Source organism: Neophocaena asiaeorientalis, unplaced genomic scaffold, assembly GCF_003031525.2.
Source record: "Neophocaena asiaeorientalis asiaeorientalis breed wild unplaced genomic scaffold, Neophocaena_asiaeorientalis_V1.1 scaffold681, whole genome shotgun sequence".
Taxonomy (NCBI): domain Eukaryota; kingdom Metazoa; phylum Chordata; class Mammalia; order Artiodactyla; family Phocoenidae; genus Neophocaena; species Neophocaena asiaeorientalis.
The window spans coordinates 665,398-692,934 of NW_020172271.1; the positions used below are offsets into that span (position 1 = coordinate 665,398).

Below are 27,537 nucleotides of genomic sequence, written 5' to 3' on the forward strand. Positions count from 1 at the left end.
GGAAAGAGATATGGGGACATATGTATATATATAACTGATTCATTTTGTTGTGAAGCTGAAACTAACATACCATTGTAAAGCAATTATACTCCAATAAAGATGTTAAAATGAAAAAAAGAAAAATACCGCAGCCAACTGCAAACTTCAATATCAGAAAAAATTAATAAAAGCACAGCCAACTTAAAAAAAAAAAGATAACCGACTTAAGGGGGGGGTGGGGGAGGGATGGATTGGGAGTTTGAGATTAGCAGATGCAAACTATTATATAGAGAATGGATAAACAACAAGGTCATACTGTATAGCACAGGGAACTATACTCAATATCTTGTGATAAACTATAATGGAAAAGAATATGAAAAAGAATGTATGTATATATATTATAACTGAATCAATTTGTTACACAGTAGAAATTGACACAATATTGTAAGTCAACTATACTTCAATAAAACAAATTTTAAAAAATAGAATTTTAAAATAAGAAGAAAAAAAAAAGGGAGAACATAAATGAAATAGAGTAATGCTAGTGCTTGAGTAGTCTCTTTAGTGTTGGGGTGAGATAGGGTCCAGAAAAAAGAAGTCTTCAGATACAAGATCTCTTGTCCGGTCTGCCTTGGTAATTTGGAATTTAAACTTCTACCATGAAGGTGTCATTATCCTTAACTTGAAAACCACTGACCTACACTGCCCCAGCCATCTCACATTGGTTACTGTACTCTGTCAAGCTTCACACACAATGGTCCTCCATCCCCTCTAGTTCCATCCCAGAAGATGCTGAAACTCCTGCTTCAGGTCGGAACAGGTCAATATCCGCATTGTTCTTAGAAGAGTCATCTGCTAGAAGGATTTTTATTTAAGCCATATTTTGGAATCTGGGATGTATTTTTTTCCCCAGTAGTGTCTGTTACCAAATAGCACCTTGTTCTGCTGTCATCTTCCTGATAATAAACTCTTCCTGATAATAAATTTAGTCTACTGGCAGACACCATAAGCTTGTCATGACAAAAGTGACAAACAATGCCAATAGGACACAATCTGAAAGAATAATGAAAAAAGAACCCTTGAAATTCCAGACAGATGAACTAGTTGGTTAAATGAGAATATTTTGGCTCCAAGTCCCAGAGTAAATCCTATAGCACTCTGGGTAAAAATGCTAGAAGGCAGAAAGAGCATCAGAATTACCTGGATCATATCCAATATTAGATTCATCCTCTGGATTCCCAAGGGATAGATGACATGATACGTGCCTTCACCTAATATTACTAGGATAAGGCACAACTCAACAGTCTGATTTGATATAGCACCAAGAAAGTGGTAAATCCAACTCTCAAGTCTGAGTTCACACATGTTGGCAGGTCACAAACTAGGGAATGGTCTGCTTTGGGGAACCACTGGCTTTTTGGATGTAGATCATAATTTTCTCTTATCACAAATGCAGCCAACAACATGAAGTCAACACAACTGATTCACACAACCCAAGCTACTGAAAAGAAGCAGCTCCCAGGAATCAACAGTAGTGGTGTGGTTGACCTTTATCTCATGGCTGAATAGATCTACTTGGCGGGAGCCCCAGAGAGTCCTTACACTTACCTATAAATTCATCTACCTGAAAAGGTGAGGCTAGGGAGGAGCCAGAACTATAAAGCAGTCTCTTCTCCTCAACCGGACAGGTCAAGACCACTAGAAGGGATAACAAAGTCTCCCATCAAACCCACACAGGGAATTATTTTTAGTAGTTCCATAGTGAATAACAGGAATTGCACTTCAGAAGAATGTCACACAGTCAGATATCTTCTGTTCAAGGTAGATGAGGACTGAAATGAGGAATAGAAAAAGATAAGGAAATAGGGGTAGGATTCAAGCTCAAGAGGGAGGTTTTCCTTAATTCCAACTATGGTCCATTTCACCCTGAACATACATGGCTATAAGATGCCCTTTACCTTGCAGTGTTCTGGCTAAGATCAACTTTATCTCTATTTGGGTTAGTTCATGGAAGCCCCTAGCCCTACAGAAAAAGCAGGCTGTAGTTTTAATATGTGATTTTTTGTTTAAGAAAATGATTCTCAGAAGCCACATGGCTCTTTACATTTCCTGTTATTCTTCTCTGGGAGACAGAAGTGCTTTCTTCTCCCCACTTTTGAAGGAGGATGCAGCATTGTGTCTTTCTTCAAAGACTTTTCCAACTAACATGTTATTTAGTTCTTAGGGATCTACCCTAAAAAAAGTGTCAGGGACTTTTCCTTCAGCCACTAAATGCCATTAAGGAACTGTCTGCTTAAATAAAAGTATGTCATTATCCATCCTCTTTCCAGGACTTTAAACTACAAATCTCCAAAAACCATAGAGTACTTAATTTGTCCTACTTAATTATATGTATATTTTAAAAGCTTAATAAACAGTCACACAGAGTCTCACAGAACAGGACTGGTCTTCCTCTTTGACTCAGACTTTTGAGGCACTTCCCGGGCAGCTCAAGACTTCGTTACTGACTCCCAGAGCCTGCTGAAGTAGATCCAAAGAGCTGGGCTGGAGCTGTAAATTTTTGTCATATTTCTATGAACTTTATCCCTCTTGTTTATTCAGGATATCACCAATATCCAGGAAGTCAAAGAGCCGGGAAAGAAGGGCAGGGTGGTGGCAAGTTATTGGCTCAATCCGGAGGTCCTTGGTGAGGCCACATTTAACAGGAAGCAGAACCCAGAGCATCAATCAGAAAAGCGCCTTTATCACAGCCTGCTGGCTGACCTTGTGGTGAGATGGTGGTGCCCTTCTCGAGATAGTCAGAACATTCCTCGCTACCACAATGCACTCGCCCACAGGAGAGTCTCTGCTACAGTAAAGGACACTGATCTACCCCATGGGAGAAAATGGACAAAATGTACCCCATGGAAAATTTAAAAATCCCTCTCAGCAAGTACTGTCACAGCAAATAGTCACTTTTCAAATAAGTCATTCAGTTAGGTAGCCATTATTATGGCTTTTTTTCCCTCCCAGGAAACCCCAAGTCTCCTACTAGTGAAAGGAATCAGAGGCTCCTAGAATTTTCCTAGGTATCAATTGCCTACCAATATAAAAAAACTCAAATCAAAGTTCAACCTCATTCTGAAGGGTTTGTTGTCAGTCATGTCATGAAGGTTTAAGTGGAAACAGGGAAGAAATTCAATAAAATATTTATGCTCTCTTACCATTAGCATCTTGGACTCCAGTAAGTGCTCCGACAGCTGCTGCGGTTTCCCCAGACAGGACTATCTGTCCCCCCCCTTGCAAGGTGGCCTCAGCCAGGGTGGCGACAGCATGGGCGGCAGCTTCGCTGTGGGTATAGAAAGAGGAGGGGGGAATGTATGAGTTGAATAAAGGTATAGCACTGCAGCAAGACAAACCAAACTTTCAGCCTTCCCTAGGATCTCTCCACTGACTCCATGTTTGTGAGCCTACCAGCACATAAGGCTATTGACAGAATCAGAGCAATTTTTAAATGATAATAATAAATAGCTAGAGAAATCCCAAGTCTTTCACGTTTATACAGCTAATGTGAGATTTTCTTTAAACCTAGGATACGGGTGTTTAAGGACAGAAGGCACGCATTCCCAGTCCCTTCTTTATCAAGATCAATCGAGTGCCTGTAAGCCATAGTGGAAGCTCTGATCCATATTCACAATGCAAAAGCCATTTTGGTTGTCAATCACAATGTTTTCTTTTTCTCTTTTCTCTTTACGGTAACACAAGGCAGACCATCTGAAACTGCCTTTTTGTTTGTTTTTGTTTTTGTTTTTGTTTTTTTTGCAGTACGCGGGCCTCTCACCGTTGTGACCTCTCCCGTCGCGGCTCCGGACGTGCAGGCCCAGCGGCCATGGCTCACAGGCCTAGCCGCTCCGCGGCATGTGGGATCTTCCCGGACCGGGGCACGATCCCGTGTCCCCTGCATCGGCAGGCGGACTCTCAACCACTGCGCCACCAGGGAAGCCCTGAAACTGCCTTTTTATAGCTAAGGATGGATGATAATGTGAGGAGTCAGCAACCTGGACTTGCTATTCAATTAATATTAAATAATTACTCAATACTCTGCAATAACCTATATGGGAAAAGAATCTGAAAAAGAATAGGCATGTGTATATGTATAAATCACTTTGCTGTACACCTGAAACTAACAAACATTGTAAATCAACTATACTCCAATATAAAATAAAACTTTTTTAAAAGATACATAAAAATATATCAAATAATAGCAATTTGGTTTACATCCATGATTCCAAATACAAAGTAATGGTTGACTAATACCTTGCAAAGTTCAGCCCTTCCTTTTGCTTCATGTATAGGTAGGCAGAACTAAATTAACACTTAAAAGTTTAAATTATCACTATAAGCCCAAAATCCTTGACTCTACAAACATAATGAAATAATAAACCTCCCTTCACTGCAAACCAAACACTCTGCATAACAGAAAGATATTAGCCATCTATTTATAGTAAACACTATTCTAGCAGTTTGTATCCCATTTTTCTTTTCCTTATTGTATGCTTTTACTATATGCATAAATACCCACTTTTATTGATTTGATGATGATACAAACTATAAAATGTATTACTGTTTCATGTGCCAGCAAAAAAAGAAGAGTTCCTGGGCATTCCCTGGTGGTCCAGTGGTTAGGACTCCATATTTTCACTGCCAGGGCCCGGGTTCGATCACTGGTCAGGGAACTAAGATTCCCAAGTCCCACAGCACAGACAAAAAAAAAAGATCCTGACAATTGTAATCGTAAGATTATAGTTTACCATCCAAACTTCAGAGATGTTAAAATGTGGAAGAAAAGAAAAAAAGAACCCACCAGATAAATTCATCACCTCTCCTGGGAAAGTACCAGGTACCACTCTGCACAGTTACTGAGGGAGTATCAAAAGTGGGCATGGAGAAAAGGAGGTGGCGTCATTTAGTTTATCAGAGGTGGACAAAGTCCTGGGTTTGACATCAAATAAGCTAGTTGATTCAGCTTTGTTCTGAAGCTGCAGACTTTGCCACAACTATGGCAGTCATCTCGCAAAAACAAGCTGTAGGGGAGGATGGGGCGGGGGGCAGCTGTGGACCATTTAGGGCAAACGTGTCACGACTGTGGGCAAAGCAATGTGTACCAAACTTAACAGTGTCACTTTCATCTAAGAGAGTCAGCAAACAAGTAAAGCAACTGACATAATCATTCTTCTGGGGAAGACTTCTTGGTCACTATAAGGATGTTAGGAAGCAGTTTAAGAAGTCCAATGGACAGAAAAGTCTCATTAAATAGAAAATTCTGCCCTTCTTGCTAACTTGCCTTGCTTTTTAAATTGTTATGTGTGTGTTTAAAAAGTTATTTTTCTCTGATAATAAAATGCATGTAGAAACTTGTAAAAATTCATTAAGTATAAAAGAAAAATTTTAAATATCACGCAGAGATAAGAGCCATTTTCCTTCTAATCTTTTTTTTTTTTTGCGGTATACGGGCCTCTCACTGTTGTGGCCTCTCCCGTTGCAGAGCACAGGCCCCGGACATGCAGGCCCAGCGGCCATGGCTCACAGGCCCAGCCACTCCGCGGCATGTGGGATCTACCTGGACCGGGGCACGAACCCATGTCCCCTGCATCGCCAGGTGGACTCTCAACCACTGCGCCACCAGGGAAGCCCCCTCCTTCTAATCTTAAACACAATTTTAAACAGATAATCAGGATCATACTGTACACACAGTTTTATAGCCTGCTTTTCTTACCTAACTTGGTATTTCCCCATATAAATACTCTTTGACATTTATTCAAAATAATAAGTTAAATGTAAAACTGCTGATTCCCCCCACCCCCTTTTCTATTTGTTCAGCTGTGGTAACTTTTAATTTCCAGGCTTCCTTTAACTTAGTTCAAGATCATGATTACATATTTCAAATTTATTTACTTCCTTTATAAAAAATTTGGGGATGGAATTGAGGTTGAGCAAAAAGCTGAACAGAATCATAGAGTTTCCACGCGGCCCCTTTAAAAGCTAAGATCAATCTCTGTGCTAAAACGTACTTCCGATGTGATACCCACAGCCAGTCATTCCATAGTATCTGTAACATGAATTCAGAGCCAAAGTGGACCCTGGATCTGGAATTACTACTAAGGCTATTCTTTACCTTTTACAAGGTAGATTTTAATTTTAGGATGCTTTATAATTATTTATTAGAGATAGTAAAACGAATGATTATTTAGTGCCTAGACCCTTAACTTTTAATATTTTTCTGAGAAACTTGTGTCAAATAATACTACCAGCCAATTCTGCAGTGTTCAGCTATCACGGATTAACGATAAAAATATTTAACACTCTGACCTGAGACTTCATGGAAAGCCAAAAAGGAGATTCTTTGGAAAATGCTTCAGCTGTGTGGTATTTTGAAAAAGAAAGCTGGTATATGAGAACTGTTTATATGGAAATAGGAGCTGTGTTTACAGGTTACCTCAGCAACTGCTCATTTCCCCACTGTTTTTATCACAATCTACAATAATCTTATTTCTATGACCATCAAAGGTGATGTCCTGCCACTCCTGGACACATGCTTGCAGGGTGAAATTTCACAGGCTATGAGGGGGAGAGCAGCCACCCAAGCCCTGACCCGGAAGAGTCCCTGTATCCAGTCATACCCATTTTATAATGTCTGAAGCTCTAAGTATTTGAAGTCATTTTCTTTAGTGCCTTTCTAAAATATGTTATGCTGGAAGAAAAGCTGTGAAGCAGCAACAACTAAAGCAATCTGGGATGCCAGGGATGAGGGGTCCGACAGGGATGACAGGTCCACAGGTCGGTGAGGTTAGTTACTGCATGCCATGTTCAGGGGCCAGGGGCAAAGCAGCAATGGATGGATCTTTTACATGGTGCAAAAGACAATGGTGACGCCTGTGGTCAGCAGACTATCATTCTCAAGTCTATTCTAACCATTAGACTTCATGGGAAGTGATCAAACTGTACTGCGAGAAAAAGGTTACCTTCACTTAAAAGGTGAGTAGGGATCAAAATGTCTCTAAGCTACCACTTAGCAATTTTTCGACAAAAGTCATTTCCAAACCAGTTACAAATGAGAAGTTTCTAACAAGCCCCCCCCCCACCTTTTTTCTGTCAATGTTTTATCTGCAAGTGTCCCACCTTCACCTATAGGAAAAAGAGGCAGTTGCATAGTCCCTGTCCTCTATTTCCAGAGAGGATTTCTGATCTAGGTTGTCCATCCCATGTTACTGGACAAATAAATACAAGTTCATATATTAAAGCCATGTTTTATTTTAGTAAGATCTCTAATTTTAAGTCAATATTTTCATTTTAAAAAATGGTAAGAGTTGGGCTTCCCTGGTGGCGCAGTGGTTGAGAGTCCGCCTGCTGATGCAGGGGACACGGGTTCGTGTCCCGGTCCGGGAGGATCCCACATGCAGCGGAGCGGCTGGGCCCGTGAGCCATGACCGCTGAGCCTGCGCGTCCAGAGCCTGTGCTCCGCAACGGGAGAGGCCACAACAGTGAGAGGCCCGCATACCGCAAAAAAAAAAAAAAAAAGGTAAGAGTAAGTTTTTCTTTAGAAACATGATTCACTTCTTTTCTTTAAGCAAAGTCTCTTCACAGCAAAAGAACAGCAACTCTAACTTTCTTGAGCGTTTGTTTCCCCATAGCACTGAGTCACAGCACTACACACAGCAGACACTCAGTAAAAACTGTCTTCCTGTCAACAACATCACATAAATTTCTACCAGAGCAAATGTAGATTCAGTCTACCAATATTTATCATGTACCTGTCTCTATGTGCAAGGACTGTACTGGCTTTGCAGGACTTGTGTAAGAGGGAATGTAAGTTTAGGACAACTTAACCAACGACCTGAAACTTCAAATTAATCACTGTATTGCAACAAGCAAATGATGATTTCATTTCCTTTCCTGTCTGGTTGTTCAGGGTGAACAGGTCTGAGGTGTGACGCTCTGCTTTTCATTTGTTCACTTTGATTCTCTCTCCATCTCCTTCCTAAAAGTGTTAATTTATTCTGTATTTTGAAAATAATTAAAATTAACTAGCTTCTAGATTTTTAAATTACAATTTCTCCATACCCCTTTTGGGTATGGAGGGTGGGCTACAGGTTGTCTGAGCCCAGGGCCCTCATTCTAACTTGCTATACAAAATTCTTTTAACAGCATGGTTGAAAAAAAGGTCTGTCCTGCACCTGTCCTGATCCCCTTTCCCCTCAACAGCTGAGAGAACCCCTCTGCCTTCTTGTTCTCCAGCTGCCATTCCATGTAGCCTGCCTGCCTCTCTCTCTCTGCTCTGCACCCACATCTGCTGTTTACAATGCAGCAGAGGTGCAGGTGATTGTTAGAGAACCATGCTTGTTCCATCTGCACCTGAAAAAGAGAGGCTGGAAGGGAGCAGCTCTAGGAAATCGTTTTGTTACCACAGGAACAAAGACCCGATTCGCAGTGTACTTTTCACTAAGACGACTTCCAGCAACGAATTCTTTGGAGAGGCTGGGAATGGGTCTCATCCCATAGAGAAGCAAACACAAAGGGCTTGTGTCTTAAGTCCAATCCTCCTGACGTTAGACAGTGGGTTACCGCTCCTGGAATTAGAAGCCCATGATGTTCCCCTAGTAGCCTGCTATAGTCTAGTCTTCACTGCCAGGCTTGGTTTCTTCACCCTCAGCAGAGGCTGCAACACACCATCCCCCAACACTCATCGGGGTGTTGAACTATCTGATTGCAAACAGATTTCAACATCTCTTTACTCCTACATGCCACAGTGAACCATATTCTCCTTCCTTTGGAGTAAACACTGGAGCCACCTCAGCTGCATCTGAGTTTGTTAACAAGCCCTCAGGGGAAACCATTACCCTCCTTGCCTTTAGAAATAAGCCCTGGTCCTTACACTAAAGGGAGCCAGAATGTGCCTCATGTTTTCCACTATGTACAGGGTTCCCAGGACACTCCCACTTCACTGGAATAGCAAAGGTGCTGGCTCGATGAAATGAAGTTTTTCTGGTCTTTGATGGTGGCCTTTTAGACCCCACGCTACAGTGAGGGGTTACCGGACCAAAAGGAAGGAGGGTTTCACTCTGGCCATAGCTTTCAGGAAGTTTATCTGTGTGTCCTCTCTCAAAGGTACAGGTAGGATTGAGTCAAAGTGTAAGGAATCAAATAAGACTTTCATGTTACTGAAAAGTGATATGGTTCAATGGGCTAAGAAAAAAGTTTCTATCCCAGGTCACTCAGGGACTCACTGGTAACTCTGGAAGGAGAAGCGTTTGTGTATGTTTCAGTTTTTTATACCTGACCAACCACCAAGTCCTTACCATACTTCCTTCAAAATCAGTCACTTTATCTCCACTCTTACTACTAGTTTCCACACCTTTGACAAGTCATACCTGGACTGCCTCTTCTTAACTGGCCTTCTACTTTTAATCTCTTCTCGCTGTAAACAATTCTAAGTAGACAAATTTTAAAATATAAGTTAAATGATAATAAGTATAATTCTTGAAATGCTAATTACAGGCCAGACACTTTGATGAGAGTTTTATATACATCATTTCATTGAATCTTTATGATTCTACATGATGAAAATTATCCTTATTATAATGATGATGAGACTAATGCTCAGGGGTTAAATTTCTCCAGATCAAATGGCAACTAAATGGCAGAGGTAGGATTCAAACCTGAATCTCTACGACCTCAGAACCCTCTTCTCAGCCACTATACTATACAGCTTGATGGAAATCTTCTGTACATAAGCCTATCAAGGCTTTCTAGTGTCTACCACAGCCAATCTAAACTTCAACTGATTTTTATATTTTGGAGGAAGTGATCCCCTTACTCTGAATTCCTATGTTCATAGTCTACACCATACATTTGGACAGTAAATTACACTCTGAGTAATATGTGTTTTACTTAAATCAATCTCCCCATTCACAGTATGATTTCTTTTAAGGCAGACATTATATCTTAGAGCATTCTTTATTTACAGCCTTACCCAGTAGAGTGCTGGCATGTCGCAAGAGTTCAAAGACTATTTGAGGCTAACAGCTGCTGCACGTAATGTTAACAGCAACCTTACCATATGCTGGGCACTGAACTAAGGATTTCACATGCATTGACTTTTCCCATTCTCACAGCACCCCTACAAAGTAGGCACTGTTTTTACCCCCCCCCGCCCCACCATTTTACATAGAGGAAAGCCTTGGCATTGAGCTCAAGTAAATCACCCAAGGTCAAACAGCTAGTAAGTGACAGAGCTGGGATTCAAACCCAAGTAGCCTGGCTTCAAAGCACACTCTTAACCATTAGTTAAAAGGTCTGGGTCCATTGAAAATAAAATTGTGTAAGCAATGAACAACAAGAAGAATAATATGGGGATGATTTTTTTCTGTCAACAACGAATAGAAGGAACCAAGCACGGAACAAAACAATTTAGTTTTGGAAATTACCTCTTACTAGAGTATTCCATTCTGCAGTATCCTTCCTAAACATATCTGAAGAAAAAAAATTCAGTTTCTCCCAATAATCCAAAACTTATTTTATTTCGAAGTCACTGATAAGCAAGGGAAACAAACTTCCTGAAAGTCAGTAAAGTCAGCTCCTGACCAGCTAAAACATGGATTAATAGCCATAACAAAAAGCAGTTTCTTAGTAGGATAAAAGGAAAATCAATCCTGAAGCTTCTTGATTTTTTATTACATCCTTTGGTCCCTTTAAAAACACAAAGTACTTACATCTTGCTGCTTTTGGTCTGTTAAGGAGCACAGAATAGGATAAAGCAAAAGGGACCCATGTCCCTTGACCAGAAGGCTTGAGCTGGAAGTCAGGCTGGACTGGTTGCTGGGGATGGGATAGGATGGGAATGCAGTAGGTGAGGGCTGATTATAAAACAACTTACAGTATCCTATGGGTTAAGAGTATTAAGTTCCAAATGCCAATTGTGACAAACTGAGGTACAACATTTCTCTTTACATCTGTATACAGGGACAGATTCGACCTCCTCTTTTATCGCCCACCCCTGCCTCCACCTGTTGAGTGCCATGGTGACTGTGGCTCCCTGCTGCATCTCCTGAGAAGCTGCCACTGCAGCCTCTGCCAATGATGCCACTGCCTGGGTAGCCTCTGATGCTTGTGTCGTCTGGATGGTCATCTCACCTCCTTGTAACGTGGCCCAATTTTGTTCCACCTGAGGCAGAAAAGGACATGATAGTTAAAAAATCAAACTCACAAAAGGATTATGATTTTTAAAAGTCATTTTTCTAAAAAACTGCTATGTGCTCAGCCAAATACATACATACTTTTAAATTAACATGAATTACAACGTATAGAACAGGGTTTTTAGCATATCTTTGGTGTTAAAAAGGGGGGTATTAGAATATATACTTGAATTTGCTTATATTTGCGTAAAGAAACTCTGGAAGGACACAAAAGAAACCATTGAAAATATTTTCCTCAGTGTGTGCAGAGGGAGGAGTTGTGGGAATAGGTTGGATAGAAGGCAGAAAGAAGATTTTCCATTGCATCCTTTTACATAAATTTTGAAATATCTGAGTCATATCAATATAGTACCTATTCTAAAATTAAAGTTTCTGAATAAATCATAAGTATAATTCTAAAAAAGTTCAAACTGTACCAAAGGGAATACAATGCCAGTACTCCAGACCCTTTACCCAAAGGCCACTGTTGTTACCTATTTCTCTATTTCTCATGCATCTTTGCAGGGATATTCTCTTGATATGTGAGCATATTTACACATACACATACACACACTCAAGAAAAATGGCAGTACTTGCTACATGCCTTTTGTACCTTGCTTTTTTTCATAAACAATACAGCTCTGAAATGATTTTACTTTGGAATGTATCAAACTGCTTCACTCGTTCATGATTCATAATAATGGCTGCATAGCATTATATTATATGGATACACCATGATTTACTTAACCAGACATCTTTTAATGGGCATTTAGGTAGTTTCCAGTGTTTTGCTATTACAAACAGTACTGTGATGAATATCCTTACACACTACTTTGTATAGTTTATGTGAGTCTACTTACTGAGTAAATTCCTAGAAGTGGAATTATATATCAAAATTATTTTGTATTTTTATTTTTGATGGAAACTGCCAAATTCAGTAAACAATTTTTTTAATGTAGCAAAACCTGCTTTTCTTTTACTGGGGAGGAATTATGAAGAAACGAAACAAGCAACAAAACAAACAAAAACATACTATCTGGTTATATAGAGTAGATTAGAATTCAGCTTTTCTAGATCTAGAACAGGGTTTCTCAACAATAGCACTATTAACATTTTGGGTTAAATAATTCTTTGTTGTGAGGTCTGTCCTGTGGATTGTAGGATGTTTAGCAGCATCCTTGGTTTCTACCCGGTAGATGCTAATACATCCTCCACAATCATGATAATCAAAAATATCTCCAGACATTGCCAAATGTCCTCTCTGAGGGGTACAGGGGTTGCCCCGGGTTGAGAACCACTGACTTTAGTACAATACTTTGCCGTTTAGAGATTTTTTTTTCAGTCCTGGATACCTGAATCTAGTTACTTCAGTCCATTTTGCTCAATAAATACTGGTTAAGTATCCCCTCGCCCCCCGCCCCCACCCCTCCACCCAAAACCAAAAAGCAACAGGGGTAGTGAAAGCAGTTTTTATTCTACGATACGGTAGGTGATAAATCAAGCAGCTCATGTATACTATTTCTACAGACTCAGGTCTCAGGATGTTAGCCGTGTTTACCGGAGCTCTTTCTGGGGCCCAGTGAGTGGTAAACTTGTGCCTTCATGTTACTGTGTCCCAAAGAAAGTGTCACAAGCTCTAGGAGACACAGATACTTAAAATGCCTCCCGTGGGACTTCCCTGGTGGCGCAATGGTTAAGAATCCACCTGCCAATGCAGGGGACACAGGTTCGAGCCCTGGTCCAGGAAGATCCCACATGCCGTGGAGCAAATAAGCCCAAGCCCCACAACTACTGAGCCTGCGCTCTTGAGCCCGCGAGCCACAATACTGAGCCCACGTGTCACAACTACTGAAGCCCACGCGCCTAGAGCCCGTGCTCCACAGCAAGAGAAGCCACCGCAATGAGAAGCCCACGTACCACAACGAAGAATGGCTCCGCCCACCGCAACTAGAGAAAGCCCATGCACAGCAACGAAGACACAACACAGCCAAAAATAAAATAAACAAAATTTAAAATAAAATAAAATAAAATGTCTCCCGCTTTGGCTCTATTGCTATACTTGGATTGTCACAGTGCTCCTCCAAATGTTTGTCAAAAGCTCCCCAGAGAATGAGACATTCCTTTGAGCTACATTAGTATTTGCCCTGAGTTCTTATAGACAGTGGGCTGTGCCAGCAAGCCTTCAGGGCCCAACATTAAGAGCCAGAGATGCCCTACTTCCTTCCTGTAGAGCTGCAAAGTTGCCCACTCAGGAATTCACGAAACTCTTGCTTCTTATGGTATTACCTCTTTGATCTCATTATTCCAATGAGCATCACTGCAAACAACGCCACTTTAGATGGCAAGTTACACTGCCAATCCATAGATGGTTGATGATTCCACTCAGAACACCAGCTGAAGCTGGCCAGCCCTGTAGCATTTCCCTCTTTCCAGATCTGCCCCTCTATATTTCTGCCCATCCCATTGCTGAGTATGGCCTAGTGCAGCTCTCTCAAGTACTCATACTCTACAGCATCAACTTAATACATATACATTTGGTTACAGCTATATTTGTAGTGAAAATGGTATTAGAATGTTGCCGTACACAGTATACTTTAAGGAAGTTAAATTTGTGGCACAAAAGATTAATGGATGGTGGTAAAGGGTGGAGAAGTGGGAAGAAGCAGATGAAGAGATTTCTATTCAGAGTAATGACAGGTAATAAATAAATCAGCTTAGGTGTTAATGCTTCTTTGGAATTTCCTATTCTTGAGTCTCAGTGCTTTAGAGTTGTGTTTGCTTGAGCTCTTGCTGTGCTCCCTTTCCATCTTTTGGGAGCCACTGTGTGGTTATCTATGCCTGGATGTCACCATGTCCCAGAGAAAGGCCACAAACTCTAGAAGGGAAAGATATTCAGAGGATGTACAGTTAGCTTCTGTGCTTTTCTGAGAGAGACCCACTACAGTGAGGCCCTTCAAACTGTGGCTATCCTTGTCTCTCTGGCTACCGTGAACCACCTTGGCTTTTCCACACTTTCACACTGTGATGCACTGATTGTGATGCTCCCTTTGAGAGGAACACAACTCCCATCCTTTGCTTCCTGTTCACCCCTCTAGTCTGAGCTCAGGTGAGATTAGAGCCAAGACAACTCCACTTAAAGACAACTCCCTATAGTCCAAGGCTCAGGACCTCTCCTCTGGGTTCCACAGTACTCTGGGCTTGCTTCCACTAGATCCTTATCTGATTGCCATTTTCTCTACCACCTACCTGGGTGCTCCTTAAGAGCAAGAATGGTCTTTTTTTTTTTTTCAGTACACGGGCCTCTCACTGCTGTGGCCTCTCCCATTGCGGAGCCCGTCCGGACCCGCAGGCTCAGCGGCCATGGCTCACGGCCCCAGCCGCTCCGCAGCATGTGGGATCTTCCCGGACCAGGGCACGAACCCGTGTCCCCTGCATCGGCAGGCGGACTCTCAACCACTGCACCACCAGGGAAGCCCAAGAATGGTCTTTACTCTCCTCTACCTATAGTATACATAGTGTCTGGCACATGGTTCAGAAAGCATGTACTTAATGGATAGATGAAGAACATGTTCCTTTATTCAGATCTCCCTACTTGCTCTTCAGCATACCTATATTTCAAATAAACTGATATTCAAAAATTGATATTCAAAAAAAACCCACCTAAAATAAGCCGTGCTACTTCAAAACTGTTACATGTGTTGATGGTTCAGTTTAAAATTCATGTCTCTAATGTCTCTGTACTTTGGTTTCTTCTTCTAACAGAAGCACATGTCCTACTATTATCCGATATCATTTCTCTTTCAAATTTCAATTTTTCTGACACATAATGCAATTAATATCACCCATACCAATTGGTGGTCTTACCACAGAATAAATTCTCAAATCCATTTGTACTGTAAATATGCCATCAAAATGGAAATTGTGTATTTTGAAATCAATATATATAGTTTATTTCATATTATTTTGAAATTCTTTCCTTATTCATTTCTAAATGTTTATGTAATTTGTTCTGTGTCCCTAATTAGTTTTAAGTTGCATTAGGTTAGAGATTCTTTTGGTTTCTTTATAACTACTTAGATTATTCGATATTCTCAGCACACAGAGTACTCAGAGTTGGGAGACCATTTTATTACCGGAAGAGACAGGCCCACAGAAGGTCCTTCTTATAAATGTAACCAATTGCAACTAACTGGATGTTAAATGCAGTATGATCTAATGTAAGAGCTCTCACTGGCAAGGCTAGGATAACGAAATAACCTTAAAACTTCCAGAAGTATAGGTATTGTTTATTTTTGTAAATAACTTTCTGTTCCTTGGAGAAACAATGCTACATACAGGCAGTAGGGTGTTTCTACTGAGGCACCTGATGCAATGCTTTGTTGGCTTGATATGGTCTTATCTGTCCCAAGTCAGTGAGATATTCTACTTACAGTCCTCATGGCTCAAAACTAAGATGCTGACAACCATGTCAACATCTAATCAGAAGGCACACAGAAGCAAACTATAGACTCTAAAACATTTTGCCACTTTCTGAGATAACCTATGCTTCTTTTCTTCATATTTTTGTTTCATTGTAAGTGTGGGGTTAGAATTTTTTTAATCTGACTGAATCTGGGTATTAACCAACAGGTTATTTGTATATATCATTCACACACTTCCACACGATGACTTTAAAACGACATCAGTGTGCTGGAAAAGCCATAGATATGTGACTAAGATTTTTGTATCCTTCATATTTTCCATGAACTTTTGGATACATTGGTTGTGTGAAGTTATTCTGTAAAATGGGTTTCAAAGAATTAGTCTCTAGAGAAGTGTTTAAGCAACTCAAAGTTACTTTCTTTAAGAGTACCCAGGAAACATTCAGTAGGGAGATGCCTAAATAACTTTGACTGAGTCAAAAAGTAAAAGGTAACAAATCCCATAAATGTACCCACCACTGTCTTTGCTACCTCTTTCACACTTCAAGGAGTGTCTGTCCTCTAGTTTTAGTGTTTGGGGACTGACGAATTTTCCCCTCAGCTAATCCATTCTCTTTCATGATGTTTATATACCTTTAAAAGTAAATCTGTTGACTTCTACCTTTCTATACTGGAACAGCAAAGGGTAGGCTCCTGCCCCAAACCTTCCCAGGCTCCCTCACTGGAAACACTCTCTCTTGAAGCTACAGACCACTTTGCAGCCTCTCTGACAGCAGGAACCACAGTTCATTTATGCAGATGCTTCTCTCTCCCTGAGAGCAGGGTTCCTGTGTAAATCAACGCTACATATCTAACACCTCAACTGCAGCACAGCGGGGGGCTCAACACATGCTGGCTGACAGGAGCCTGCTGTATTTCTCTTCACCTTGCTAGCCATGACCCTGTATCAGTTCTCTCCCTTCCCTGAGATGCACAAATGATAGTGATTTTGTGGTGTTCTGAGTGGAAATATTCCATGGTTTTGAACAAGGGTGAGATAATATTTTTAGCTTTATTTCTGATATTGCTCTTTGACATTTGTTGACTATTTTTCAAATTTCAGAAGTATAACCTTTAGGTGAAAAGTCCACAGTGACTTAACGAACCCTTTCCTGAACTTCACTAATGGCTCAGAGCTTAGACAACATTTTTCTAATTGCGTTACCCAGCTTCAACACTTACACTGCGCCTTTGGGCAAGTCACCTAACCTTTCAGTTTCATCATGTATAAAGCAAAGATGATAACAGAACCTATACTTCCTAGGGTTGAGGAGTGCTTAGTTTACCGAGTGTCAATAAAGGTTAGCTACCTTCCTTTAAGTTAACATCCCATAATTATCTCAGTTTTGATAGGGAAGGATTTTCCTGTTCCTTTTTTTTTTCCCCTGGCCGTGCCACGCAGCTTGTGGGATCTTAGTTCCCTGACCAGGGATTGAACTCAGGCCACAGCAGTGAAAGCGCTATGGCCGAGTCCTAACCACTGGGCCTCCAGGGAATTCCCAGGAAAGGATTTTCTTGTGAAGTCTTTTCAAAGGCTCATTTAAAATGCAATAAATCATGTCTACTGATTTACAAATATATATACCCCTTCAAAGAATGTTTTAGTCAGCTTTAGTTTTAATGATCTATTTTTTTTCATAAAGTCCAAAGATAAATTCTTTGGGATTCACAGCATAAAAGTACTAAATCCTATGTTACAAGTATACAATTGTAAGTTCCTGAAAGTTATGCCTGAATCATAAGGATCCATAAATTTCGATTGCTATAATTAACATACACAGAGTAAGCTACTTCACAAAACTGACATGGTGTGATGTCTTAAACGGTTTAAATAAAACAATGCTACAGACGCGTAGGCTACTTACAGTCTCTTCATCTTCTGGACCCTCCCTCTCCCTCACCTATACATTTGAGTATTTAAGTGGAAACAGACAGAATCCTTTCTTACCTCTCCATCAGCCACAGCAGAGTAATTCACTTGGGCAACAGTGACTGTGGTTGGCAATTCTGAAGCATCAGCCAATGTGGCTACTGTTGCCCCTGTACCAACCTAAAGAAAAAACATGGAAAGTGATGTGTCAGTGGATGGATCCTTCAACCTCTCCTTTACTCAGAAGTTAAGTTCAGATAATCCCAAATTCAGCAGAGGTAATGATTAATATGCCTTGTAATATGAAATGAATTACTAAAATCACATCTCAGACACTAACATGGGTTTCAGAGTTTTACTTCAACCATATAAGTCACTATGAGAAGCCATCATGTTTCATCATTGGTGCCCACTGTCAGTCAACCAACTTTCTACTCTCTCCCCAATCTGAATTTTAGACGCTCCCTCTATCTACCAACAAATTACGTTTCACCTCAGAAGTGGTAATTCAGAAGGAATATTTCCTGGCCACTGAGAGAGTGAAATGGTAAAAAAAAAAAGAAGCCATTTTTACAGTGCTTTGATTTGGAAATGTCTAGAAATGCTATCTATAGCTTTGTATTTAGCAAAATGCAAACAATTTAAAATATTATTCAAAAAATAGAGTTCAGGTAGGAAGATCTTGGGGAGCTGTATAAAATTAATACAAGAATTTATATAAAGACAACTTTCTTGGGCTTCCCTGGTGGCGCAGTGGTTAAGAATCCGCCTGCCAATGCAGGGGACACGGGTTTGAGACCTGGTCTGGGAAGATCCCATATGCCGCAGAGCAACTAAGTCTGTGTGCCACAACTACTGAGCCTGAGCTCTAGAGCCCGCAAGCCACAACTACTGAGCCCACGTGCCACAACTACTGAGCCTGTGCTCTAGAGCATGCGAGCCACAATTACTGAGCCCACATGCCACAACTACTGAAGCCCGTGCGCCTAGAGCCCATGCTCCGCAACAAGAGAAGCCACCACAATGAGAAGCCCACGCACCACAACAAAGAGTAGCCCCCACTTGCTGCAACTACAGAAAGCCAGCACACAGCAATGAAGACCCAACGCAGCCAAAAATAAATAAATTAAATAAATTAAAAAAAAAAAAGACAACTTTCTCCAGTCTGAGGTGAGGTGCCCACTGATCTGCCTCAGAAACCACAATCTGGTAACCAGAAGGTTTACTCACCTGGATAAGCGAGACAGTGCCATCAGGGTTACTAAAGGTCTGGACTACAGTCTGTGATGGTACAAGATGGGCTATACTGTGTGTGGTTGTGGCCTGTGTTTGTGTTTGCTGATCTTCAAAAGCATACAAAAGGTCCTCCCGCCCATGCTGTTTATAACAGTTTTTAACTATGGTCCGTAGTGCCTGGGTCCATGAAACCTGTCATCAAAAGACCAGAAAAGCACATTAAGTCACAAAGAATGTTGGTTATTCAGTTCTACTGTGGAATAAGCAGCTGCTTATTTATCAAACCAAACCAAACTTGCATGGAGTAACTCTCTCAGGATTATTTCCCACAGACCGATTTGGACATAAAGAAATTCAGCACCAAGTACCAACAATTTCACACTGGTTTCCTTCCTGATCAAAGTCGGGTTTAACTTTTGGGTATTCCTGAGGCCAACTGTTAAACTTCTCACAGAAGAAGGTTACTCTTTCATCAAGAATTTTATTTAAGATTTTAAAAAATATTTATTTATTTATTTGGTTGTGCCGGGTCTGCTGTTGCGGCACGCGGGATCTTCGTTGCAGCACGTGGGATCTTCAGTTGTGGCATGTGGGCTCTTAGTTGCAGCATGAGGGACCTAGTTCCCTGACCAGGGATCGAACCCGGGCCCCCTGCATTGGGAGTGTGGAGTCTTAACCACTGGACCACCAGGGAAGTCCCTTTATTCAAGATCCTCAGTAGATCTGAGGATCTAACTGAAAAAAATGAGTATGCAGAACAAGTAAGGGAGGACACCTGGTTTAGTCTTTCTTCTTTTTTAAAATAAGTTTCATTATCAGCAGACTTCACTAACTTCACATCTCTCTATATTTATATTTTCAACAGTGATGCTTGCTAATCAGAAATAAGGACATTTCAAGTCTTCAAAGTGATTGATACCTTTTACTTCAAGTTTCGTTAGTTTTTCCAAGCACCTTATAAAATTAAAACTGCTCCAAAAGGCAACTATGTAGAGAGAAGTGTAAATTCACAGAGCCATCCCAAGTTTTACAGTGATGGAGTGATGAATGGGAAAGGCTATAAATCAGAGAATATCAAACCTCTTTTGGGGGATAGGTTTGACTATTACACAAATGTTTTTAGACTTTATAGCATAAGAAGTAGAATAACAAAAATGAGGTGGTTGATTCAGAATGGAAAAGCAATAGGAAACTCAGGCCAGAGGAACCCTCACCCTCTGCTTTTGCTCTTCTGTGCGGACATCGCTCCGAACGTTTGCCCATGGGATATCTTCAGGCCACCAGATGGGCTTGCAGCTTTCTTTACCCCAGCCTGGTTTTCCCCGACCTGTGGAGTACTTCAGCATCTCTGGAATAAACGCCCGAAGCTGGGCCTGGAAAACAAGAGTGTGGTCATCAGTAGTCATGAAAGATGTCTGGGATGTGTTTGTGCCTCCAAACAAATTCTAAGATTATAAAAGAGAGCCTTCCTGGAGGGTTATGGAGAGCCCCAAAATGTGACTGTGAGAACCGTCTGTTTCTCATAGGTCACTATAGCTCCATGGGTGATGGAGAATTATACATATGTTGGTAAAGTACATCTTAAGCTGTATTTCATACACTTGCTCCTATAAGATCAAGAATATCTGCCCCCATGTTTGATTTCCGCCCCCTAAGGTACTATTGATGCTATAGCTTATTTCCCTTCTAGAACGTCCATGCATTTATGGTGTCAAGGTCAATATGTCTTCAACATGTTGTTCTGGAGGTAGTAATCAGAACAATTAGATGAGAGAAATAAGAGGTGACAAACAGATAAAATCACCACTATTTGTAAATGGTATGACTGTGTATCTGGAAATCCCCAGAGGATAAAATGAAAAAACTACTATAAACAATGAGAGTTTGGTAACATGATTGGTCACAAAATATATGAAAATAAATGGGCTTTACTTAATAAAAAGGGAAAATAACTCTAAAACTCTTCTAAAAAGTTTCTAGTAAGATAGTCCAATGTCTATGAGTCTGACATACAGATATACGTATTGAAGCATGTGTTGATCTTAATGAATTTCATTCAGATTTATTTTACAAATCAAATCCAGACCAGACAGATGTTAAACCACAGAAACAACTACCTTTCTTTATCTCCTGGCATGGTAACCACGCTGTGTGTGTATACTGGGGGAGAAGGGGAGCCTACTTTGTGAATATTCTCAATTGCTGACAATGATTTTTGGCAAGAGAAGCAGTTTATCAAGTTATAATCTTCCTCCTCAGACGTACTGCTTTCCCTTGAACCTGGTGGTCTATAGTATACCAGAGATAAGCAGCATCCTTCATCTAAGAACACACTCATAGTGCCTCTTAAGACCAAAAGGAGAGGACAATTTTAGCATGAGTCACACGCAAGGACACGGGCTTGTAGCCGTAAAATAGAGAAAGAAAAAAAATAGAAATGGGAATACTTAAGTATTAATGAGATAATGAGTACAGCAAAACTTGTATTAAAGAGCCTATTTAAATATCAAGTGTTCTCATTTAAATACTATTTTACCAGAAGATGACAGAAATTGGTACATAACAGGGAAGCATGAAACCAAATCAGTAATGTTTACCTAATAAAGATAGTTCTTGCTGACTGTACTTACATCGTTAATTCTTGCCCCAAGCCTGCCATTTCACCTCCTTCTAAGTACCCCCCATCTCCCAGACAGTCTCCTGCCTGCAGGATAGGGTATTATATACTCCGTTATATATTTGGCTCTGTGGCATCAAGCAGCAGGCTAACAGAAATGTATCCATTTGCAAACCCAGGCTATCAGCTGGCTCATGAGGTCACTTCTTCAGTTATTTTAAGAAAGTGCATCTCAAAGTCATTTTTCCCTTTATCCTGGCTTCCTGGGAGTGTCTTTTTCTAGCCTCAGTTATATAGAGAAGGAAAAGGCTTAGTTCTCACACACAATATTTATATTTCTTCATATAAAGAAATAATAGCTTTCTCTGATGCATAAACAAAATAAACTCATACCACAGACTTTTATAAGTCTTCCTCTTTCTTTTAATCCCATTACCAGTCTCCAAAAGGAGAGTTCTTTATATCCACGCCCAGCAGAGTGAGGAGATAATGAAATAAGAAGGCCAAATATCTCTAAATTAACAAAAAATGAAAGTTTTTAAAAGATGTTTTATGTGCTAGAATTTCTAGATGGGAAATGTTTCAAAGCCCCAGGAAGAAGACAGTAGAGGCTAATATGAGAGGCAGGAGAAACGGAAACAGCACAAAGGAAAGGTTACTTCCACAGGCAAAAACCTCTTTAAGTTAAAAAAATGGGCCCAGAGTGAAATTAATAAGTTCTAATTCAGAGTCAGATCTTAGCTTTTTAAAGTACTAACTATCAACTGTACAAAATTTGCCCCTACATCAAACAAGAGGCAAAAAGCACTTTCTACTACAAAAGTTAACTTTTCAAGACTGCACAGTTTAGAGATGAAGGACAATCTTTGCTTTTAAGTGCAAAGATAATGTGACTTCACTGAAAGAAGCAATTTTCCACCGGACTATTTTCATACTGTCCCAAATAACTAGTGCTAATAAAGGGATATTAATAAGGGTAAATGAGCTGTCCAGTATAGAAAGAGTTAAATGACTCCTTTCCAGAATTCAGCCCTGTGCTCTCATTACCAGTTGGATTAATTACTGGTCCTGGAGAGTTTTGGAAACCCAAGCTACTCAATGCGCTTGTTAAGGAAGGTTTGTCTTTAATCCGCAGGGGAGACAATCAACAGGATCAGCAAAGGTAAAGCCTATCCTCTCCGGCTATCCTTTAATTGGGCTGCAACAAGCTTTCCCAGCCTCTCATTCTAATTTAGGGCTCTAGATGGGCTTCAAGTGCCCGGCGTGGTCAGTAAGCCCACCTCAAACCAGCAGAGAGTAGAAAATACCACTCCTTCCAGGGCACACTCAGCAAAGAAAAAAGGTATTAAACTCATGCCAGTGGCAATCAATAGTAAAGATTATGTGGAAATCACAGATGGTTTAAAAAAAAGATTTTCTAAAACTGTAAGTTTTAATCTGGCCAAAATGAAACAATATTTCTTACTATGCTAGAAATTTTCCACTTGTAAATTTTGTTACTTTGCTGTCCAACAATGCTTTATCCTTATATATTCCCAAGTACCCTTCTCCTCCCATTTCCTCTCTCTTTGCTCTGCATGTACCCGAGATGAGGAATTTTGAGGCTCCAGATGTCCATTTAGGTTCAGTAACCAAGAAACGGCCTTTCAAAGCAAAATGTTTGCCAACTCCATATCTACTGAAGAGATCAGAGAATATGTAACAGATTTAAAGAGAAGGTAGCTAAAATCAAACCACATTGAAAGGTGATGTTTTCTATACCCTACAGGAAAACAGCAATGTAGCAGGGAAGGAAAAGTGAAGAATTTTCGGACTGTGGCTTCATAACTGTAATTTAAAATTATGAACTTCCAGGTTGACAGTCCCAATCATACTCAAATGGATATTTAAAGGGCATTAGAAAATAAAAGCAAAATGATTTTTTTGCTCACTTTTGGTAATTATTTGTACCACTGACCTCTGTTCATAGAGATAATGAAAGTGGCTTTCCTTACTAGAAACACCAATCCTATGTCCCCATGTTCGGTAGTAGTGCTAGCAGAAACACTGGTTTCTCTTAATCGCATTTTCCCATAAAACACATTCCCATAGAAACATGGGAAGAACAAGTTTGGAAGGAAAGATAAAATTAGAGAATTCAAGGGACAGCCAATGAAGACACTCCTCTCTCAAGCCAACACTTCTGCTTCTCTAGCTCCATACCCCATCTACCCATTATACTGTCTCCCTCCCATTAATCAAAATGCTCTTAAAATTTCCACCTTCTCTTTGAAGGAGTCTCAGATTAGTCAGTTTCTGCTACTTATCCTAGTTGTACTCTTCTGTATAAAAATTTAAATAACACAGATGAAGTCAAAGCTCTCTTTTTGATCTACCCTTCCCCAATCTAGTCACCTGTCCAGAGGCATCAATTTGATGAACATCCTTTCGTACAGGCCAAATTCTATGCATTTACATAAATACATGCTGGAAAGGCAGTTTTATGTGATGAAAGAAAACACACGTATTCACATATTTTAGTATAACTCACTTTTTCTACTCAACATTTTGCCATAGAGATCTTCTCACGGTAGTACAACTAGAATAATCTCATTTTTAAAGAAGCAGTTGCTTAGTACCCACAGCACAGCTTTCCCATTTTATTTAACCGCTCTCCTACTGATAAACTTTTAGGGTGTTTACAGTGCTTGTACATGCTTCTTTGAGCACACCTGCGAGTATTTCTGTAGCAGAAAAGTGGAATTGCTGGTTAAAGTGTATATGCATTTTGACATTTTAATAGATACTGCCTAACTGTCCTCCTAAAAGACTTTGTCAATCCTATTCCCACCAATGGTACAGAACAATACCCATTATTTCAAAACCTCCCTTCACACATTAAAAAAAAAAAAAAAAAAGCTTTAAATCTTTAATTTGTTTTCATGTTTTTCCTTCATTTTGCTTCCAAAAGGAAATGAGAGCATAGCTCTGTCACCTGTATATTGTCCACAGGCTCTAGGCTGGGGCAGGTCCTGACCCCTGCCTGCCGGCTGCCTCGAGGCCACAGGGCGCCTGGGGGTTCACGTGCAGCCCCAGGGGTCGCCTTCACATTTTTTAATTACCCTGCTTTCTTATTTTGGCTCATCGGATGTTAGGGAAATGATTTAATTTTCATTACTAGTGAGGCTGAGACTCTTTTTATGTTTACTGACTATTTTTCCTTTTTACAACTGTTCGTAATGCTTTGTTTATTTTTCTAATTTTCTTATTAATTTGAAAGAAATATTAATCTGTTCTAGATATTCTGTCATATAATATGCAGCTACTTTTCCCTAATCTAGTTCTGTCCTGAATATGGAATTTATATGCGTGCTCCCTGCTCTTGGTATTCCTGAATATATCCCTCAATTATTTTACTCTCAAAATATGCTGCGTTCTATTACATTCCCTTAATCTCATCCTGCTTACCTAAAATTTACAAAATGTGGAATGGCATCATATACATCAACATTTTTTGATCATTTCTGACAGTAAGAAAAGCCTACTCTGCACATAGATTCTGACACAACAGTAGGAGAAACAGCTGGGAACTGTGATCTACAACAGTGGTTCTCAAAGTTGGCTGCACACTGGAATTGCCCGGGGAGTAAACACTGCAGAAGCCTATATCTCATCCCCAAAGATTCTGACTTAATTGGTCTGGAGTGTGGCCTGGGCACTAGGATTTTAAGTTCCCCTGGTGGTTCTACTGTGCAGCCAGTTTAAGGACCACTGAACTAATTTAAATACTTTTTATCCAGCCCTTCTTCTAAAAAAAAAATTTTTTTAATTGTAGTAAAATATACATAACATGAAATTTACCATTTTATAATGTACAATTCAGTGGCACTAAGTACATTCACAATGTTGTACAACCATCACCACTATTTCCAGAATGAATTCATCATCAAACAAAAACTCTGTACCTATTAAACAATAATTCCCCATTACTACTTCCCCCAACCGCTGGTAACATCTATTCTACTTTGTCTTTATGAATTTGCTCATTCTAGACACCTCATGTAAGTGGAATCACAAAATATTTGTCCCTTGTGTTTGGTATATTTCACTTAGCATAATTTTCTACTCTTTAGGTAGAAGAGGCCAGATCTATGCTTTTTCAAAACAAAACAATACTCAAAAAACCTAAACTGATAACTGATGAATGTTCTCTAAGTAAAACATGTCAATCCCTGTGAATAATTTCTTTAAAAGAAACAGTCGCTGTGCTGAGGCTTCTGAAGGTTTCCCCTGAAAACTTGTAAAGAATTTCTATCCTGTTGCATCATCACTCCAAGGGAATATTAAAGCAACGAAGATTGCCCCAGTGAGAGTAACAGGAGGGCAATAAGTTCAAGGGAGGAGAGGAAAGGGAGAGGGGGAAAAGGAGTGGATTTTAACCAGTAATACCAGACTGGTCTTTCCAGAGATATTTTTTCTATAATTATATTCTTTGCCTGGATCTCTTCTAACACAAAGTCCAAAAAGATTAACAACCTCCCAAGAACAAGAGACTCCCACAGGACTCAAATGTGGTAAAGAACTAACTGATTTTCCACTAGCAAAATCATAATTATTGCTTAAAGACTCTATAAGAAACAATTCAAGTCCTTTAACTCAAAATGTAGTCTGTCGTAGAGAATGGACTTGAGGACACGGGGAGGGGGAAGGGTAAGCTGGGACGAAGTGAGAGAGTGGCATGGACTTATATACACTACCAAATGTAAAATAGATAGCTAGTGGGAAGCAGTCGCATGGCACAGGGAGATCAGCTCGGTGCTCTGTAACCACCTAGAGGGGTGGGATAGGGAGGGTGGGAGGGAGACGCAAGAGGGAGGAGATATGGGGATATATGTATATGTACAGCTGATTCACTTTGTTATAAAGCAGAAACTAACACACCATTGTAAAGCAATTATACTCCAATAGAGAGGTTAAAAAACAAAACAAAACAGTGTAGTCTGTGAGTCAGCAGCATTGGCATCACCTAGAAGTTAGAAGGCAGAATCTCAGGTCCCACTCCAGTCCTACTGATTCACAATCTGCATTTAAACAAACAAGACTCTCAGGTGATTCCTATGCATATTGAAGTTTGAGAAGCAAAATTTAGCCCATCCTCTGGTCTCTGGTCTGAAGTATCCAAGAAAATTTTGCCGACCTGGCTTTCAAAATCTCTGAAAAAGATGACTTCATTATTTCATTGTAAATGCGACTGCAGAATCTATACCATATTAATGATTTCTTCTCCTAAGCCTTTTCTCAACCTCCTTCAATTCTTACACAAAAGAGTCAGACAGAAATGGGATAAGTTCTAGCCACTAGTCACTATTCTTAAAGGTGCCTAGAAATTCAAGTTTTCATTTTTTCACTAAAAATACTGCAGAGCTATGTGTTTTTTACCACACACACCAAAAAAGACTTTCTCAGAATCAAGATATATTTATAATAGTAAAAACAGAAGCTTTTCAGGTAAACATTTTATTTACTCATATAGAATTATACTTTTATCAAAACCAAAAACCAACATGCAAAACACAACAAAAACCACAACTACAGAGCTGCCTCCTGAAAGAATCGGCACATTCAGCTCACACAGAATTTAAGATACTATGTTATATGTAACTTCAACCTGTTGCAGAAGACAATTTTGACAGTTGCTGGAGCAAGTCAAGAAATTCTTTTACAACAGTAACTGTCCAGTGTAGATTACCAGAGATACTCAGTCTGAGCGATGATGGCAGTATAGTTTCATTGAAAAAAAGAGGGAGAGAGAGTAATGGGGGCAGGAGGAGAGAGAGAGGCAGAAGAAAGCACTGCCAATATGGACTCCACCCTAAGTTCTATTGTTTGTCACTAGCTTGCTTCATAGGTTGCTTCCTCTCTTTGTGCCTCAGTTTTTTAATACATTATGACCTGTATTGGCCACTTCACTGCTGAGTTAAAAAAAAAAAAAAAAAAAAGCTAGGTTCATTAACTTTCTCTAAGTGAAAAATGGGTGAGAAATGGTATGTTCAGATTATTCAAAAGTTAATATAGGTAACGTATATAACTAGTATTAATAATTAGTAATAATACCTTTGTGTGATTCCTTAGTTTTCAAAGTACTTTCCAATATAACATCTCATTTTTTCTTCCTCCAACTCCATA

General features: G+C 40.0%; 1 protein-coding gene across 7 annotated transcripts in view; it reads right to left on the reverse strand.

Moving 5' to 3' along the window:
• NRF1 (nuclear respiratory factor 1) overlaps positions 1 to 27,537 on the reverse strand; it is a 130,349-nt gene that overhangs the window by 26,204 nt on the left and 76,608 nt on the right. For all 7 annotated transcript variants that reach the window (XR_003005630.1, XR_003005632.1, XR_003005629.1 and 4 more), the window contains exons 6-10: positions 19,970 to 20,128; positions 18,750 to 18,947; positions 17,598 to 17,699; positions 11,022 to 11,179; positions 3,183 to 3,307 (exon numbers count right to left, since the gene is read on the reverse strand). Coding sequence is in view for 3 of the 7 variants with exons in the window: in XM_024762714.1 (XP_024618482.1) it covers positions 3,183 to 3,307; positions 11,022 to 11,179; positions 17,598 to 17,699; positions 18,750 to 18,947; positions 19,970 to 20,128 (742 nt within the window). In the remaining 4 variants the exon portion in view is untranslated. The remainder of the gene's footprint in view (positions 1 to 3,182; positions 3,308 to 11,021; positions 11,180 to 17,597; positions 17,700 to 18,749; positions 18,948 to 19,969; positions 20,129 to 27,537) is intronic.